This window comes from Setaria italica, chromosome VI, assembly GCF_000263155.2.
Source record: "Setaria italica strain Yugu1 chromosome VI, Setaria_italica_v2.0, whole genome shotgun sequence".
Classification (NCBI taxonomy): domain Eukaryota; kingdom Viridiplantae; phylum Streptophyta; class Magnoliopsida; order Poales; family Poaceae; genus Setaria; species Setaria italica.
This window is the reverse complement of record NC_028455.1, coordinates 22,158,570-22,177,996: the sequence shown is the minus strand read 5'-3', so window position 1 is coordinate 22,177,996 and position 19,427 is coordinate 22,158,570. Positions and strand designations below refer to the sequence as shown.

The following is a 19,427-nucleotide window of genomic DNA, read 5'->3' as shown; positions in this document are numbered from 1 at the left end:
TTCTTTACTTAGCTTATCTCTTTTACTTCTCCTCACATCTGGTTCATCTATAACCCTGGGCTCTCCTTGCGCTATAAAAGGAGGACCGGGGGCCCTGAGACGAAGAGAACTCTCAAGCCAACAGAACGCACGCACACACTCTCCTCTAGAGCATCAGTGCACACCTAAGAGACTTGGGACCGACTCCCTCTCTCGCCCGTTTGTAACCCCTACTACAGACCCCGCGTGGGCAACAGGAGCAGCTCCTCATACTGGATGTAGGGCTTTCTTTGCCCGAACCAGTCTAACCCCGTGTCTTCCCACGCCACCATCTGAAGCCTTACGTGCATAAAAGAAATTTACTAGCCGTAGTCTTGATCCGCTAATCTTGACAGCAACAAATACGTTCAGCAATGTTAACACCAGAATGTTTGACATCAATTAGCCTAAGAGCAATGATTCTCTTATCTAATTCCCAATCAGCAAAAACAAAATATGCAACAACACTAAGATAGTCTTCCTTAACATTGCTAGACCAAATATCAGAAATTAGACAAACAGAAGAAATAGAAGACTTCAAACATTCAACCAGGGAAGCATGACGCTAAGTAAAGTACTTGGTAAAATCTCTAGTAGTGGTTTGCCTAGAGACTTTATCATAATGAGGATTGTGAGTATGCTGAATGTACTCCTCAAATGCTTCTGTCTCACCAAAGCCAAGAGGTATATCAAGCTAGCAATTAAACGGCACAACTCCTTACGAGCAACATCAGGTTTATATTCCTAATTATGAACAAAGCCATCAAAATTAAACTGAAGTTGAGATTGAACTAGAGCAGAATGATTAGCTTTAGCCAAGCACATCTTTTGGCGCCGGAGCAAATGCCCACTACCAGCACAAGAACGACCAGTGAGAATATTAGAATAGTGAAGGCACTTAGCAGCGTATCTCACCTTTTTACTGTTGGCGCCTTCATGAACAACTCCTCAAAATCGTTCCACGCAGCAGATCTCCGCTTGGTACCCTTCGTGTGGATGCTAATGCCCGTTGAGGTAGTCAGCGTCGAAGATGGGGTAGAAGCTAGCGTCGGAGTCGTAGACACGCCTCCATCAGCATCACCAGCAGGAGCACCGGCATCTAGATTGATCGGAGCACCAGAGCTATCGAAGATGGCTACAATTTTGGTAGCTAGGTCATCCTCATCGTCGCTTGGCAACCCACAAGCCCGGAGGTCGTCGTTGATGGTGTAGTTCTCGTCTATCACGATGACCTCGTGCGGTAGCCCTCCAGCGTTGACCTCGTCGGCGTCACATTGGCAGCTTCGTCCCTCAACGACGTGCGGCCACGCACAAGCATGAGACCTGCATGAAGAAGGAGATCATAATAGAAACACCCTAGAATCCTAGATCCAGGGGAACAACATCCGGATCTAGGGTTACTCTACCTGCGCAGCCGGAGCCTGGAGCTGAATAGGATGACAGGACGAAAGATTGAGAGGGGATACTGCTAGTAGAGAGAGGACAACAACCAACGTTGGCAAGCAAGACCTCCGCCACTCCACGGCGCGGAGGAGGAGGAGGAGGAGGAGGAGGAGGAGGAGGAGTCGAGGAGAACATGATCAGGAGAGGAGGATCTGAGAGTGGGAGAAGGAGGAACCGAGGAGGAGAGGAGACCTCACCGGTGATGAGAGGAAGAGAGCTAGAGAAGCGAGAGTGCAGTGTGACGGCGGCAGCGGCGAGAAGGAGAGGGACTGTGGGGAGTGCGGGCATGTGGCGGGAGGGGTGGGAACTAGGATTTTTGAAAGGAGCGGCCGCCGGGGGAGTTATATATGACTCCCTCGAGGGCGCTGGGCCACTAGCTAGGCTGGGCTGGGCTGGGCCGCTAGTCGTTGGCTATATGGGCCGGCAATGGGCCAACCGTTGATACGCGAGTCGGGCCATGCCACCCCGCGTGCCGGGTGGCGGCCCACGCCCGGCACGAGCGTGAAGGATTACGGCCAGGCCGAGCTAGGGCTGGGCAAAAAGATAGGCTCCATGCCGGGCTGCCAGGACAACTATGTCGACCACCTAGGTACCACCGTTATGCAACGTGGAAGACTTCACTGTAGTGTCTTTTCAAAGATCTTTCACTTTGTGCCTGAGAATACTTTGTTATTTATGTAATCAAATCTCTACTTTTAATATTAAAGCAAGTACTTTTTTTTGGTCCGTACCCGGTGCTGAGAGTCCAAAACCGTGTCAAATTCACAACTAAAGTGCAAAACCGAGGAAAAATCGAAGAAAAACGAAGTTCTCACGGCAAAACCCCGCCCAACTCAAAAACTGCGTGCTGCGCACCGGCCCCCGCGAGTGGACGTCCCTAGGTAAGGAGATTTTTTACTTTACCCCCTATATCTTTCATCTATTCTTGATACTATTCCTTGAGTCTTCCTAAAATCGCGCGTAGCCCCCTCCAGTAAATAGATATTCTAAATCTAGTCCTTACACTTCGCTTTTCCATATCTAACCCTCAAAATTTATCATTTTCTCAGGCACTCTTCACTATATCTTGAGAAATTGTCTAACTATCTCTTCACATCTATAATTAGGCCGGTGGCGATCTCCAAGAGCTGCTCCTCGCGGTGGACGCCGGCGCTACCGAAGCAGAGGTACACCACGCTGCGGTCGGGTTGCCCGTCGAGCCATGACAGGCACTCGTGCCTCCCAGATGTATTGCTTTCTTTCCTCGCATCGGGCGCTTCGACCAACTATCCGACGCAAAACACGGGAGGCATAGCCCAACCACCGACGGGGAAGCTTTGCTGAGAGCTCGAGCTACCCACGGCTCCAACGACTCAAACGTGTCCACGAGGATGCTGTCGGTGTTGTCCGGCAGTCAAGCACACATGCTCAGAGCGGCGTTGTAGACGTCCCTCTCTGGGCGCTCGCACAACTCCCTACTGAGGTGAGACGCCGGGATGGGAGGGACCTCGAAGAACTCGAGGGGAGTGTCCCAAGCTCTCCAAAGCTTTTTGGGATGTTAGTGGCCATGTAAGGGAGCTTGAGGTAGACCGCGAGAGCGGCACTCACCAACAAAAGATGAATTACTAAAAAATGGTGTGTCCTCAATTACTAAAAACACATGCCATTTTTTATTGGTTTGTTTTATTCAGGCTGAATTCCTAATCTTGCTCAAAGAAAATTGATATTATTTAGGCATGAATTTCTAATATTATTGAAGTCTATTTTGATAATAATTAATATGGGACATAAATCAAGTCATATTTGAGGTTTTGGTCATGGTTGCTGGGTAAGGGTAGGTAAGGATTTTTTTCCCCCTCCCGTTGCAACGTATGGGCATATTTGCTAGTCTTGTAAAACATGTTCTATTCTTTCTTCTTCTTATATGATATGGCAACGCTCCTGCCAGTTTTCCAAAAAAAAGGGGGGGAAGACTCTACTGTACAGGCCAAAAGTTTGCCCTAAAACATCCAAAAACACTCAAAACAAGGAAAGATGATCTGGGAATGCAGAGTATTCACATCGCACCACGAACGTATCAGGTAACCAGTTTAACTATCTCAAGGGGAAATAAAAAGTCTATGAATATCCATTTTCTCCCCCACGCTAGTGCAACCGACTTAAATTGGGGAACCATATCAAAGCGTTCAGCATGTATCCCGTATAGCATCCTGTATACAGCAAGGCTTGCAATAACCCGTACACCTATGCCGGTTAAACTTTTTTAAGTTTGACTAGATATGTATAAAATATTTACAATATTTATATCTCTAATTAAATTTATTATAAAAATAGATTCAACAATCTATCTAATGATAGATAATTATGTATTATAAATATTAATGTATTTTTATATAAAATGTAGTCAAATTTAACATATAAAAATGAACCATCAATCTCTCTCCTCTGAATTTGCGGGGGTGTTTGGATACACCCCGCTAAAGTTTAGCACCTGTCACATTGGATGTTTGGATGCTAATTAGGAGTATTAAACATAGGCTAATTACTAAACTAATTGTACAGATGGAGTCTAATTCACGAGACGAATCTATTAAGCCTAATTAGTCCATGATTTGACAATGTGGTGCTACAGTAATCATTTGCTAATGATGAATTAATTAGGCTTAATAGATTCGTCTCGCGAATTAGCACAGGATTCTGCAATTAGTTTTTATAATTAGTTCTTCTAATTAGCATCCGAATATTCGATATGACACTGCTAAAGTTTAGCCCTCGTATCAACAAACAGGTATTAGCTCACTGTCGGAGACCCTAGATCCGGGTAGGGGCAGATTTGTTAAAGACCGTTGTCGGGATCTCTACAACACGAAACCCCTCAACAGAATCTCATCCCTCTCCTCCCTGACTGCTCCTCAGCTCCTCATTGGTGGGCCGTGGGCGTCGGGCGGCGGCTGCCTTGCTCTTCGGCCATCATCCTCGGATCCGTTTCTCATCCTCCTGCCTGTGCCATCCCTGTCCTGGTCCTTCAGATCCAGCGCCGTCAGGCGCACTGCAGGACGGCGCACGGCGGGATTTGGAGGGCGAGGTTCCAGGGGGCAGGAGCGGATCCTGAAGCCGGCAAGAGTACGAGCGCCGCATGACGAATCGACGGCTGATTCAGTGATCTCCGAGGGCACGATCTGCCCCCTTGCCATCCCGCGCCTGTCCAAGGCACGCTGCGGAGGGAGGCGGTATTCACAGCGGCGAGCAGCTCCTGTTTACCTTGCGCCGGCCGGCCGGTGCCATCCTCACTCCCTTCTCCTCTTCCGTAGATTGGCGCCGGGGCTCGTATTTGTTTCATGGAGCAGGTCCGTCGCTTCTTTCTGTGATGGTTTACCTAATCCCTATCTGGTTTTCTGTTTTTTTTTTAATTCTTGTTAACAACACCCTCAAGTTATTCAGGAGGTCCGTAAGTCAATTGTGCGTATATCTTTTGACTGGAAGCCGAAGCCGGAGGACAAGCGGTTTATGGTTATTGCTGGCATTATTCTTTCAATAGAAGATGATGGGTCTGCTGTCATAGCAGCGAATTCCAAATTTTTTGGGATGAAAAAAAGATTTGTAGTGAACTTCCCAAACGCTACAGGATACGAACAAGAACAAGAACTTGATGTTCGTAAGCCCATTAAATCTGCGGGAGGTTTCTATATATTTGCTGCTAAGCCAAGTGAAAATGGCTATATAAAAGCAGTCAGGTTTGAGACTCAGTCTGTTCAAGTTGGTGATCCTGTTCATTCATTTGTTTTCCCTAGAGAAGGGTATATTACACCAACCGGTTATTGCAGAGGTTCAGTAATGTAAGATCTCTCATATATTATCACATTATGTAATATTGTCGTTTAAATAAAATTAATAATGTTTTTCTTCTTCAATAAACAGAGATGTTTGTTGCAGAGTTCTATTTCATGATTGCGATATGCATGAGTACGCTTACTTAGGATCACCATTGTTCAATTTGTCTGGTGATCTAGTGGGGATAACATATCTTGATCAGGGACACTGGCAAGCATGGACTGTTTGGGAGCTACTAGATACTTTTAAAAAATGGAAAAGGTAGTATCTGTCTCATATTTGATTAAACTCAAAGAATAATCTAATTTGAAGTATCATGTATTATTTTTCTTAGTATTTGATAAAACCATTCAAAAATGAAATATTTAGAATTGCATTCTTCAAAAAATTGGTCATTGCATATTACGTATTAACATGTGCGTAGACACTTAGTCACTTTGTCCATCTGAATAGATTACTTTTATTCTTGATTTGAATAAATTGGCTTCAATTATCTAACTTTTTTTATTTGGCATGTGCAGTACCATTGTTTCCAAGGGAATTGAAGAACCTGCAGGGGCAGAACCTCAAGTGGAAGAATAAAACATCTAGGAGCAGGTTGTCAGTGCATGATTATTATTAATGCAAATAAATTTTCCATATTTGAGAAAATTCAGTCTGTTATAGAAAAATATGCTTGCTGATAGCTATTTTTTATTTCAAGGGCTGACTATTGGTGGGAGATAGCCTGAGCAGCAGCATATGCAAGATGTCACGCATCTCAAGAAGTCTCAGGCAGCTGCGGTTGTGGAGTTTGAGTTGCAGCCTACTAGTGTACGTGTTGATTTAGGTTTGATTTTTGAACTATTATGTGACTTTTTTAGGAACCATTTATCCCGCCGAGCTGTTGACTGCTATGAGGTATTAATGTGATGCGATCTGGTGAACTCTTTTCACATTCATGGATGTTAAACAATTTCTATTAGGGTTTTATCATTGTATTGTTGTGGGAGATGTTTATATAATGTTTGCAAATGCATAGTACGTTCACATTTCTTTAAATTACTAGTAAGCCGTGCGGTGTGCCGCCGTACCGCCGTGTTTGGCAGTAGGTTAATTGTATATTTGATGAATATTTGTCGAAGTTGATGGGTTCCAGGAATGTTGTATCATGTGGGTAATACGTATGATCTAGTGGCATGCTTCGGCCATTGGGCATGGACTGATGCTAAAGAAGCGTCACAGTGAAGTTGACATCGGAGGATCCCGTCGCAGAGGTCATCTGTTTGGCTGGCCTTCTTTTCAGCGCTGCTGCAGCCACAGCACACTGTTGCTACAGTGTTTCACCCCTCTGCCGCGGCTGTCATCCAATGCAAGCTCATTGTAGAAGCAAGCAGGGGAGGAGAAACTCGTCTTACTCGACATTCCAACTTCAGTTGGAGATTATGGAAGAAATGCACAGGAATCAATTAGAAAGGACAGTGGCACGGTCTGCTCATTTAGGCTGCATAGCTTGAAGAGCTGAAGAAAAATGAAGTGCATCCTGTCAATATCTAGAACAAAATTTAGGATGCATAGCTTGAAGAGCTGAAGAAAATGAAGTGCATCGTGTCAATATATAGAACAAAGTACTGATTTTGAAAGGTTAGGTATGCAAAGAAAAATATGAAAAGAAGAGAAAATAAATTACCACCTAGTAGCATCAATCTTTGCTCAAAAAAAAAAATCTAGTAGCATCAATCACTTTCAAGATATATAGATATATATGAACTACAAGAATTGTGTTAATAATTTACTAAAATCTAGTAAGACGTTGGTCTATTTACTAGAATTTTGCAAATCTAATTATTTACTAGAATTTATTGATTTTGCAAGTTATATGGGAAAATAGACAAATGGAATTAGGAGAAATAAAGTAAATATTGAATTACAAAGTTGGCAATAAGACCGCAATGCTCAGTAGTGGAATATTGATTTGAAGGAAAAACTACGAGAAATGCACTATAGGAATAAATAAACTAAATACTATAATATCATTCTGTGTTATAATATAATTCAGACGTTTGGTAGCGCTAGAGCCTAGAAATGAGACTTCTCAAGAATTAAAATTTGCATACATAATCAACAAAAAACATCAAATTTATTAAAACATCACTCTAAGTTATTACTTCCTCCATCTCAAATTTTATTTCAATTTTCTTGAAGAATCGAAGCGTCATACAGCAGGTCATCCAGAGCGGAGAGGCGGTGGGTTTATTTTGTCTGGTTGTTACGGTCTGGATTGAGGGCCATTAGCAAGGAGCATGCCTTCATCTCCGCGTACATACAGTAGCATGCAAGCCAATTAACCCAAGGCCGATGTTAAAATATCTTCTTCCGTGACAATCATATATGGTGAATCCTCAAGCATTGTTGTTGGGAAGGAAAAGCAGATATATAGGAGCAACCATGGCAAACTGAAAGAGTTATGTCAATGCAATGTAATGGTCGATTGTTGAGCAATGATCTACAATAATAATATAAAATAAGTTGGTTGCTGCTTATATTTTCATATCTTATTCAGTTCCATCGAATTATTTCCAAGTCTAGCTCTCTACTAATTTTTATTCTCAAAGAAATGAACATAGTAGTATTTTATCTTACTGTTACTAATTAGAGGCTTAATATAGTTATCATGGGATGAGCTTTGAATTATTTCCAAGTCCAGCTCTCTACTAATTTTCATTCTCAAAGAAATGAACATAGTAGTATTTTATCTTACCGTTACTAATTAGAGGCTTAATATAGTTATCATGGGATGCGCTAGGAAAAAAGACAAATCATAAAAATTCTCATAATAATCAGAAATAGTTGGCCCTTGATTTCGCAGACTCTAACCATCATCACCAACAATAGCATTAGATCCTTTTTGTTTCAATAAAAAATATCCATCCAGTACCTCTCTAAATTTGCATCCAAATAACCCATCTTTGTCCTTATAAAATATAATTCAAAATAAATTATAAATTTATTTATATCTAAATTACCAATCTCTATCATTATGAAGATAATTTAAAATATCCCTCTATTTTTTCATATAAATTACCCACCTCGTCCATTATGAGAGCCAATGCAAAGTAGTCCCTAAGTTTTGCATCCAAATTACCCACATATATCATCATAAGAGTAACATTTAAAACTTGTATAGCACATCCTAACAACTCAAACGTGTCCACGAGGATGCTGTCGGTGTTGTCCGGCATTCAAGCACACATGCTCAGAGCGGCGTTGTAGACGTCCCTCTCTGGGCGCTCGCACATCTCCCTACTGAGGTGAGACGCCGGGATGGGAGGGACCTCGAAGAACTCGAGGGGAGTGTCCCCAAGCTCTCCAAAGCTTTTTGGGATGTTAGTGGCCATGTAAGGGAGCTTGAGGTAGACGGCGAGAGCAGCACTCACCAGCAAAAGATGAATTACTAAAAAATGGTGTGTCCTCAGTTACTAAAAACACATGCCATTTTTTATTGGTTTGTTTTATTCAGGCCTGAATTCCTAATCTTGCTCAAAGAAAATTGATATTATTTAGGCATGAATTTCTAATATTATTGAAGTCTATTTTGATAATAATTAATATGGGACATAAATCAAGTCATCTTTGAGGTTTTGGTCATGGTTGCTGGGTAAGGGTAGGTAAGGATTTTTTCCCCCTCTCGTTGCAACGCATGGGCATATTTGCTAGTCTTGTAAAACATGTTCTATTCTTTCTTCTTCTTATATGATATGGCAACGCTCCTGCCAGTTTTCCAAAAAAAAAGGGGGGGGAAGACTCTACTGTACAGGCCAAAAGTTTGCCCTAAAACATCCAAAAACACTCAAAACAAGGAAAGATGATCTGGGAATGCAGAGTATTCACATCGCACCACGAACGTATCAGGTAACCAGTTTAACTATCTCAAGGGGAAATAAAAAGTCTATGAATATCCATTTTCTCCCCCACGCTAGTGCAACCGACTTAAATTGGGGAACCATATCAAAGCGTTCAGTGTATCCCGTATAGCATCCTGTATACAGCAAGGCTTGCAATAACCCGTACACCTATGCAAGCCACCTACACTCTGGAAATCTAGCAAAACTGCTCATCAAGGCAACATGCTCCCCTTGCGATGCTCTTTTGCACTCTGAACTCCAAGGAACACCGTCACCGTTACATATACGTCCATGCCTTCATTCCGCGATAATGTTCTCCTGCCAAATGGTAGAGCCTGTCAGAATAGGAAGAAATACTCAGTGCTCAAATACATCTAGGAGCAGGTTGTCAGTGCATGATTATTATTAATGCAAATAAATTTTCCATATTTGAGAAAATTCAGTCTGTTATAGAAAAATATGCTTGCTGATAGCTATTTTTTATTTCAAGGGCTGACTATTGGTGGGAGATAGCCTGAGCAGCAGCATATGCAAGATGCCACGCATCTCAAGAAGTCTCAGGCAGCTGCGGTTGTGGAGTTTGAGTTGCAGCCTACTAGTGTACGTGTTGATTTAGGTTTGATTTTTGAACTATTATGTGACTTTTTTAGGAACCATTTATCCCGCCGAGCTGTTGACTGCTATGAGGTATTAATGTGATGCGATCTGGTGAACTCTTTTCACATTCATGGATGTTAAACAATTTCTATTAGGGTTTTATCATTGTATTGTTGTGGGAGATGTTTATATAATGTTTGCAAATGCATAGTACGTTCACATTTCTTTAAATTACTAGTAAGCCGTGCGGTGTGCCGCCGTACCGCCGTGTTTGGCAGTAGGTTAATTGTATATTTGATGAATATTTGTCGAAGTTGATGGGTTCCAGGAATGTTGTATCATGTGGGTAAGGCGGTGTTTGGATCTTTAGTCGTGACTAAAATTCATGTCACATCGAATATTCGGAGGCTAATTAGAAGGATTAAACATGAGCTAATGATAAAACTAATTACACAAATAGAGACTAATTCACGAGACGAATCTATTAAGCCTAATTAATCCACCATTAGCACATGTTTACTGTAGCATCACATTGTCAAATTATGGACTAATGAGGCTTAATAGATTCGTCTCGCAAATTAGTCTCCATCTGTGCAATTGGTTTTGTAATTAGCCTACATTTAATACTCCTAATTAGTATCTAAACATTCGATGGGATAGGAATTTTAGGAGGTGCTAAAGAAACAAACACCCCCTAATACGTATGATCTAGTGGCATGCTTCGGCCATTGGGCATGGACTGATGCTAAAGAAGCGTCACAGTGAAGTTGACATCGGAGGATCCCGTCGCAGAGGTCATTTGTTTGGCTGGCCTTCTTTTCAGCGCTGCTGCAGCCACAGCACACTGTTGCTACAGTGTTTCGCCCCTCTGCAGCGGCTGTCATCCAATGCAAGCTCATTGTAGAAGCAAGCAGGGGAGGAGAAACTCGTCTTACTCGACATTCCAACTTCAGTTGGAGATTATGGAAGAAATGCACAGGAATCAATTAGAAAGGACAGTGGCACGGTCTGCTCATTTAGGCTGCATAGCTTGAAGAGCTGAAGAAAAATGAAGTGCATCCTGTCAATATCTAGAACAAAATGAAGTCCAGGTAGATGTACAAACTGCTACACAGGGAGTGTGTCATCATTTTGATTTGAACATTCCTGCCTTTGACGAACACGTAGAAATACATGGAGGTAATCATGTTTTACTGTACAGAGGTTGCATATTCTGTTTCTTTTTAAAAAAGTAGACAATGCATCTAACACTTACCCATATTCTGTTTTTTAAGAAGTAGACGATGATGAAGACTACGGTGTGTATGCCGGTGGTGTGGACGTGGTGGTCTTCGAACAAGAAGAGCTGGATGATTCAGAAGATAAGGGAGACAACTAAGGGCAAGGTAACAACCATAGAAAAAATTTGACTAACGAGCAAAGACAACAGATATATGAAGCTTTGCTTACCCTTAGTAATGGAGGCAACATGAAAAAACACACAACCACTCTGGTTGCTCAAATATTGAATGTGAAAAAGGTCTTTAGTACAAGCTATTTGGTGTAGAGTTAAGGAGTGCCGTGCACTAGGAATACCAGGTGATCTTAGTTCAAGAAAACCTAAAAATTGTGGCCGCAAAATGTTGAAGTAGACTTATCTCAGGTTGCTCACGTCCCTTTGAGAAGAAGGCGCACCATACGGTCACTTGCAGCTGCTATAGGTGTGAAGAGAAGCACACTTCATAAGTGTTTCAAAGAAGGAAAGCTAAGACGTCACTCTAGCTCACTTAAACCATATTTGAAGGAAGCAAATAAAAAATAGAGGCTGCAGTTTTGTATATCAATGCTTGATCAGAGTACCTTGCCAAAGGACCCAAGATTTATTGATATGCGCAACATCGTGCACTTAGATGAGAAATGGTTCAACGGCACAAAAAAAAAAACAAGAACTACGTATTTGGCGCCAGATGAACAAGATCCACACAGGACTGTGCAAAACAAAAACTATATTACCAAGGTGATGTTCTTGTCCGCACAAACCAGGCCAAGATATGATCAAGAAGAAAATTGTTATTTTGATGGCAAGTTAGGCTTATGGCCTTTTGTTAGAGAGGTACTAACAATCCTGTTTATATTTTTCCTTATTTTATCCATCCAAGGTCCTAACAGTTTTATTATGTTTGTGTCGCTCACTTCGACTGATGAGGCTGTCTTGTTGGTGGTTATGAAGTCCAACAGATAAAAGGGGGCCATGGGGCTGTCTGAGGGCTCAAGCGAGAAAATGTATAGACTGAGTGTATGTTACTCAATCCGTCCTAAATTATAAGACGCTTTAGCTTTTCTAAATATATTTTTTTCCTATATATCTAGATATAGTGCATATCTAAGTCTATATCTATATCTATACATATTATTAAAGCAAGCAACATCTCTGCCAGCTTTTTTCCGTCCGTCATGGTCATTTTGCAAAAAAGTCCCTTGACTTTTTAGGAATCAACCCGCAGTCCAAATGCTGATAAGAGGGGAGCTCGGGTGGAAAAAGAAGGGAAGGGAGGGGGTTAAAGGGAAAAAGACTTCTCCTTTCTTCACAACAGAGAGGCGGAGGGAGATTGGGCGCGGGCGGCCGGCAGCGTCGGTGGTGCGGCGGCCGGCGTCCTGGGCTCAGCCACGGCCGTGGAGAGGGGGAGGAGGGAGAGTGTGAAGGACGGCCCGACCGCGGGTGCGGACTGCGGAGATGAGGTCAAGCGAGCTCCGGCGGCACGCGATGGACGGGGCGGCCGTGCTGCGCCGCTACCCCGGAAGCCATTTTCTCCGGCCGGGCTCCCCTGCAGGGTCGCCGTACGTGCAGGGCCGCGGGCGGCCGGAGCCATGATGGCCATCTGCAGCATGAGCCGGAATGTGTCGCGGATGTTGTTGGCGCTGAACTCCTTGAAGCTCTTGGCGTAGTCGCCGCCCTGCAGGAGGAACACCCGGCCCAAGGCCGCCTCCCTGAGCCGCTCCTCCAGCTTCCGCGTCTCTCCCGCGGACACCAACGGCTTCCTTGGTGGAGACAACTGCTGAAGATGTGACTGTGGCACCCGAGATGGCTACCATTCTAGTAGTCACTGAACTCGATGTTGCGAGTAGCAAGGCGGAGGACTTGTTGAAGACTGCTATGGTTGATGCTGTGGAGATACCAGAAGCAGTTTCTAACGCCACACTGGCTGAAGTCCCCGCTAGTGGTGAGTATGTGAGTACTAGTAGTAGTCACGTGTATGTAGTCTCTGAGTTGATTCTTTCAGGTCTTGGCAAAAACACCGAGGAGTTGCTGCCCGTACCGGCTAATGAGCTGGCTCTGAGTGTACAACCAATTCTCGTGATGAAGAAACATTGACGAGTTCCTCCTCGGTCCATCAAGTAAGTGTTCTGTTGTAATGATTTGGTTATTGATTGCGCAATCAATAGTTGCTGGTTTAATATTGAGCCACGTTTGATATTAGGACTTCAGAAAATATTGTTCTTGAAAGGGTGAGCACGAAGCAGATTGAAAATCCGTTGGGCGCGGACTCCTCTGCAGCACCTGTTATCGATTTGACAAGTGAAGGTCCAGCACAATCTGGTGATGCAGGTGTAGTGACTTTTGCAGCCGCCATACTGCAGGACATAATCAGCTCGCTCGAAGATTTGGCGCTGCCAGCCCCCAAGGTTGTGAAGGACGATCCACCCCCCGCAACCGAAACTGTGGCGACTACAGCAATGGCGAGTTTTGAAGAGGGGGGTGTTGTAGTCTCACAGGGTGTCACAACGTCCGGGGATGAAGTTGCACCAACTGCAGCGGGTAAGGGTGTTGTAGAGGCTGGGGCTTCTTTTTCTCAGCAGCTGATCCTAACCCTAAGTGTGAGTACTAGTGTTATGACCAAGACCCCGGGGTTGTCACAAAAAGTTGAAATTTCTGAAAGGCTCCTAGAAGAGTTGCCGCCAATATCAGACTTTGTGAACTTGCATCAACAGATGATAGCTTATACTCAGGTGAGTCCTTGGAACTGCATTTGAGTACTTATATTTCATGGTTTGGCGTCGTTTGCACTCGTAAAGAGTACTAATTGCATGATTGTGCAAGATTTATATGAGAAATCCCACAAGAATGTCCAAATTATCCAAGAGCATAGTGAGGCTGTGCGTCGTGCAGCACAATTGGAGAAAGACATTGCTGAGGAGTGCCGTTGCACTGCCGACTTCTTAAAAAAGTATGAAGATGTTGTGGAGTCCTTTCGGATTGAAAGGCATGAATTTGAAGCAGAGATGAGCCGAATGACAGCGCGTAACAAGTCTTTGCAGCAGAAATTGGAGGGTGAGTACTTTGTACTCGTAGCTTGTGAATCATAATGCTGTATTTTATCAGTTTCCCCGATCGGATTTATTGTTGCTTCTTGAAGAACTCAAAGGTCGGGAAACCAAGCTCAGCATCCAAGTGCTAGATTGGAGAAATGCTCACAGTTGTGCAGCCGACGAAGTTGAGAAACTTACAGCTCAGTTGGCGGAGGCTAGGGAAAACTGTGAAAAAGAGAAGGATCAGTGACGAAGCTTTGTCATTACATTGGCCAAAGCGATGCTTGCTTGAAAAATTCATGCGGTTACTTTGCAGAAGAAAGAGCAAGATCTTAAAGATTTGTTTGATGCAGCACAGGCCTTGGTTGATGTGATCGAGCCTCCCGAAGAAGGAGTAGAGTCCCACCCTTTAATCGCGAGATTGAGGGACGCACCGGCCTAGATTACCAATATGGCGAAATCTGTTTGCAAGCAGGTGTTGGTGATTGTAAAGTCCTTTTATCCAAAGGTGAATTTGGCACTGGTTGCGGATGGTATCGTCGAAGATTGTAGCGATGAAGCATATTCTCAGTATTTGGAGGATCTGGAGCCGGTTGCCGAGCATGTAGCGGGCTTTATTAATTTGGAGTAGTCTCTAGTCGCTGTTTGTAGTTTCATCGATAAACTTGATGTATCTGAACAAGTATCTGCTATTTTTTCTTAGGTGTTGATTATTGTATGAGTACTTGCTTGCAGATCTCCAATGGGTAGTATGGCGGGTATGTGTTCCTCAATTGTTGCAGATGGTTGTAGAGGACGCGTATGTGTGTACTGTGTCCTTTGCATTATTGCTTTGTACCGGGGAGGACACACGGGAGTACTGTGCAAGACTGATTGTTTGCTGCCAGAGTGATTCACATGTGAGCTTTTGATTCTGCATAGACATGCTTTCACGTGGGTTGTTTCCTTGAGTAGGACAAGTCGAGTTACTGTGGAGTCACGAGTGCGCTTGTTCTGCTTGGCCTTCCAGCTATAAATAGCCCCCCAGCTGCCATTGCTTGAGGCATGGATCTGAGTATAGTGGTGGTTGGCTTTAGGCTGCTTCTCTTTGATAGTAGCAAGTTTCCAATGAGCGCCCTGGTGCTAGAAGATTCCTCGTAGTGAGGTTCCACATTCCCTCCACAAATCTCCTCACTAGGAGAGATAACTGCGATGCTAGAAGAATCCTCATAGGAGGATATGCCGTGTACTTGATCTTTTCCCGTACTCTCTGGTAGTAACCATGTTGGAGCTCACGGGTGAAGGATGATGAGCTTCACGGTCTTTATCATGTCTGGTCGAGGATGGAGGCATGGTGCCGACTGCTCTCTCTCTTTGCAATGTCTCGGGATAAGACTCAAGTACACGATGTGTGCTTGAAGTCCAGTTCCGAGTACTTGTAAGAGGGAGAGGGTGTTGATGAAGGGCAGCAGAACTGGACTGTGTGAAGCCCCAGTCTCCGTCTATGCCACCGCTGAGGGGAGGAGAAGGGTACAGCTGCCTAGAGCGTAGCTTCCTTGCGTGCACTCCTCGCTTCTTGGCGGTTCTTCCTTGTGGATTGCGAGTAGTCACAACGCTCAAGTGTATCCTTGTGATATAATTAAAGCCTGGGACTTCTGTTGTAACTGCCAGTAGGTAGTTTCTTGTAGTCGTTGTTGTGTATTTGTGTTGTACTCTGAACACCCTGACTTCTTATAGTAGAATCAACTGTTGCAATCCTGCAAAATTTTGTTAATACGAAAGTTGCATATAAGAAGAGAGAGATGACTTGTGGAGAACTCGTATAGTCTTGTGTTTTGGCAATTGGAGCTGTACAACTCAAGAAGCTTGTTTAAGTTGAGGTCATAGCATAGAGGCTCGTAGAGTAGCTCAAGTTCTAGCTGACCTGCCTTTGCGAGCCGCTAGACTTGTTGAAAATAAGTTGAAGTCAAAGCGCATAGGCTTGTAGAGCTAAGTCGCTCGAGTTGTAGCTGACCCGCCTTTGTGAGCTGCTAGACTTCTTTGAAAACAAGTCGAATATAGAGCATAGAGGCTCGTGGAGCTGAATAGCTCAGGTTGTAGCTGACTTGCCTTGGCAAGTCACTAGACTTGTTATTACAAGTCAAAAAGAGAGAGCACAGGGGCTCGTAGAGCTGAATAGCTCTAGTTGCAGCTGACCTGCCTTTGCAAGCCGCTAGACTTGTTGAAAACAAATCGAAAAGAGAGAGCGCAGAGGCTCGTGGAGCTGAATAACTCAAGTTGCAGTTGACCTGCCTTTGCAAGCCGCTAGACTGGAGGCAAAGACAAGTAGTTGATAGTTGCCGAAAAGAAAGTTTATTAATCATATATGAAGAGTAGCGGGCGGTGGCCCAAGTACAATTTCACTTAGTCTGTTAACTATGTTTAGTAGCGGCATAGGTGCTCTATGTTCCAGGAGTTTGTGACTTCTTTGCTGGAGAGTTGTTGTAGCCAATAGGATCCTGGTCCCGTGACTTTGCATACAACATAAGGCCCTTCCCACGGCGAGTTTGACCTCGATCTATTTGGTGAACTTGTCAATGGCGACGAGGACTCGATTGAATCCCCCAGCATGCGAAAGGCCATGTTGGAGGTATTGTGATGAGTTTGTAGGTAGGGACATGCTGTTGCTTGGTGAAAAACTGGCAGCATTAGCCTGTACAGACTAGTTCTGCCGCATCTACCAGCGCAGTTGGCCAGTAAAATCCCGCTCTGAAGGCTTTGCCTACTATTGTTCATGAGGATGCATGGTTGCCGCAAATTCCTTTGTGTATTTCCTCCTAGATGTCTTTGCCATCTTCGCGAGTAACACATTTCATGAGTACTCCTGAGGATGCTCCTCTTCTGTAGATTTTATCTCCAACTAGAGCATAGCTTTTGCCGTGCTGTGAGATTTGTTCTGCTCGTGTCTTGTTGGAAGGTAGCTTGTGCTCTTTAATGTAGTCGATAAAAGGAGTTCTCCAGTCTACCTCGATCATCATGATCTTCTGGTCAGGTTCTGGTGGATCGTTGCTGGTCGTTACTGAAGTTGCTTGTTCCGTTATAGACGGCTTGCGAAGTTCATGAACAAAAATGCCTGCTGGGACTTCCGCCCGTGTTGAGCCCATTTTAGATAACACATCAGCGGCGACATTGTTGTCGTGGACTACATGATGAAACTGAAGGCCTGAGAATTTGTTCTCTAGCTTGCGAACTTTCTTGCAGTACGCGTCCATGTTTTCTTTGTTGCAATCCCACTCGTCGTTGACTTGATTGATGACTACCAGTGAGTCACCGTAGACTAGTAACCTTTTGATGCCCAGTGAGACTGCTTGTCGGAGACCGTGTAGTAATGCTTCGTACTCAGCTTCATTGTTTGATGCTCCCTAAAAGATTTGGAGAATGTATTTGAGTTGCTCGCCTTTTGGGGATATTAAGAGTACTCTTGCGCCGGCTCCCTTGAATTTGAGTGATCCGTCGGAGTACATGACCCAATGTTTAGGGCATTCTACCGGAGTAGGCAATTGATTTTCTCTCCACTCAGCCATGAAATCAACTAGAGCTTGGGATTTAATTGCTGTTCTGGGTTTGAATTGTAAGGACAATGCTCCGAGTTCCACTGACCACTTTGAGATTCTGCCCGTGGCGTCTCGATTGTGAAGAATTTCGCCGAGCGGGAAGTCAGTGATGACGGATATGTTGTGTTCTTGGTAGTGTCAGAGTTAACATGAAGTGAGTAGTATGGCATAGAGTAGCTTTTGGACTGGTGGTATCGTGTCTTGGAATCCAAGAGTACTTCGCTGACAAAGTATACTGGTCTTTGGACTTTGTAGACGTGGCTTGGTTTAGATCTTTTGACTACTATTGCTGTGCTGACAACATGAGTAGTTGCAGCGATGTACAAGAGCAAATCTTTGTTTGGAGTTGGGGCTGTGAGGAATGGTAGCTTTGACAAGAAATCTTTCAGTTGTAACAAAGCTTTGTCTGCCTCCTCTATCCATTGAAATTTGTCTTGTCATTTGAGTAATTTGAAGAAAGGTAAGTGTCGGTGTTTTAGACCGACAACCCACCTAGGGGTACCCTAGGTGGTCTTTTATGCGGTAAGGGTCGTCGAGAATCAAGGAATCAATGGTGACGCAAGGAACACAATTTAGACAGGTTCGGGCCACTAGATCACGTAATACCCTACGTCCTGTGTGTTGGTTTGTATTGAGTTGTGTTTTTATGTGTCTGAGGGGGGTCCCTGCCCGGCCTTATATACCCGGGAGGGCAGGGTTACAAGTCTGAGTCCTAGCCGAGTACTATTATAGAGTTCTACTCGGTATTGGCCTGAGTAGCTTTCCATAAACATACAAGACTAGTCCGAGAAGGATACGCCTATCCTTGTTCTGATCTTGTCCGAGTACGTCCCTTAGTGGGCCGTCCAAGGCCTACTCGTGACCTGGGGAGTATGGCCGACAAGCCCCCGAGTACTTTGTAGTCGTGCGCCAGTCTTGGGCACTGCAGGCACTACCCGAGTAGTTTTGCAGACTGAAGTGCTCGAGTACTGTCGCGTGGCTGGAAGGTACTCTTTCTGCAGCTTCGAGTTATTTCTGTTCCTGAGTAATTTTATATGGTAGTGCGATGTCAATCGCAGTCCATATGGAGTAACCCCCGAGCCTTAGGTTGAGTCGAAGAGTCAGGCTTAGGGTCAAACCAGCTTTTGCCCATTTTACCCTCGGAGATCTTGAAAAAGAAAAACTGACCAACGGGTACGGTACCCGCAGCCCCCGAGCACTTAGGCGATTCCTGTCGTTGAAGTGGTCAACAGTCCGTTGAATGGAGTATGCATTGGGTTTTTAATGCGATTAATACGTGATTAAACTGTTCGTTGCGCAACTGACGCGTCGAAACCGGAGCTGGCGGAGATAAATCTGGAAAGCCCCTTTTCGGTTGCTGTGACGCCGCACGGGCATTAGATCTGTTCTTTCTCCTCCTCAGCGCCTCCGCTCAGTGTTTCACCGCCGCTAGTGTCGCCGCCTCCGTCATTTGCCGCTTTTTGGGAAAGATCCGAGTGTGAGCCCCCTCTTATCTTGAAGTTGATTCCATCGAATGCGCACCAAGAAGATGGGCAAGAAACCCGAGAAGATCCAAGGCAAGGCTCCGGCGACGGGCAAGGTCAAATCCAAGAAGGGGAAAGAGTTGGTGCTGCCGACGCCGAAAGTGGGGTGGACAGACCAAACTGCGCCGCCGCCACCTGGGGTGACTTGGCAACACTCGGTGATGAAGGAAGAAGCTGTCCAAGCGCTAGTTGATGCCAAGCTCCTTCAGCCAAAGGAGATCCTTGAGTGGCGCCCCGCGTTTCCCAATGCGTGGCAGTTTGAGGAACATCCTGCCGAGACGGTGATGCTTGCG

The 19,427-nt window shown here is 44.5% G+C and overlaps 1 protein-coding gene and 1 long non-coding RNA gene across 5 annotated transcripts; one reads left to right on the top strand and one right to left on the bottom strand.

Annotated features, from left to right (window-relative positions):
- Positions 1-3,545: 3,545 nt before the first annotated feature.
- On the bottom strand, positions 3,546-9,520 carry LOC111257667. Its single transcript, XR_002678258.1, has 2 exons — positions 9,324-9,520; positions 3,546-3,684 (listed from the first exon to the last, which is right to left on the bottom strand). It is a non-coding gene; the product is annotated as an uncharacterized LOC111257667 (long non-coding RNA).
- LOC101782600 lies at positions 4,294-9,983 on the top strand. Of its 4 annotated transcripts, none has more exons than XM_022827683.1 (5): positions 4,294-4,787; positions 4,882-5,276; positions 5,374-5,532; positions 5,793-5,868; positions 9,646-9,983. In XM_022827683.1, exons 1-4 carry the CDS (start codon positions 4,779-4,781, stop codon positions 5,851-5,853), a joined length of 624 nt encoding a protein of 207 aa, XP_022683418.1. In that variant the 5' UTR covers positions 4,294-4,778; the 3' UTR covers positions 5,854-5,868; positions 9,646-9,983. The 4 variants fall into 4 exon arrangements, with proteins under 4 accessions (XP_022683418.1, XP_022683417.1, XP_012702101.1 ...); XM_022827682.1 differs by having other exon boundaries at positions 5,359-5,532; XM_012846647.3 differs by lacking the exon at positions 9,646-9,983 and adding an exon at positions 5,975-6,312.
- Positions 9,984-19,427: the final 9,444 nt, after the last annotated feature.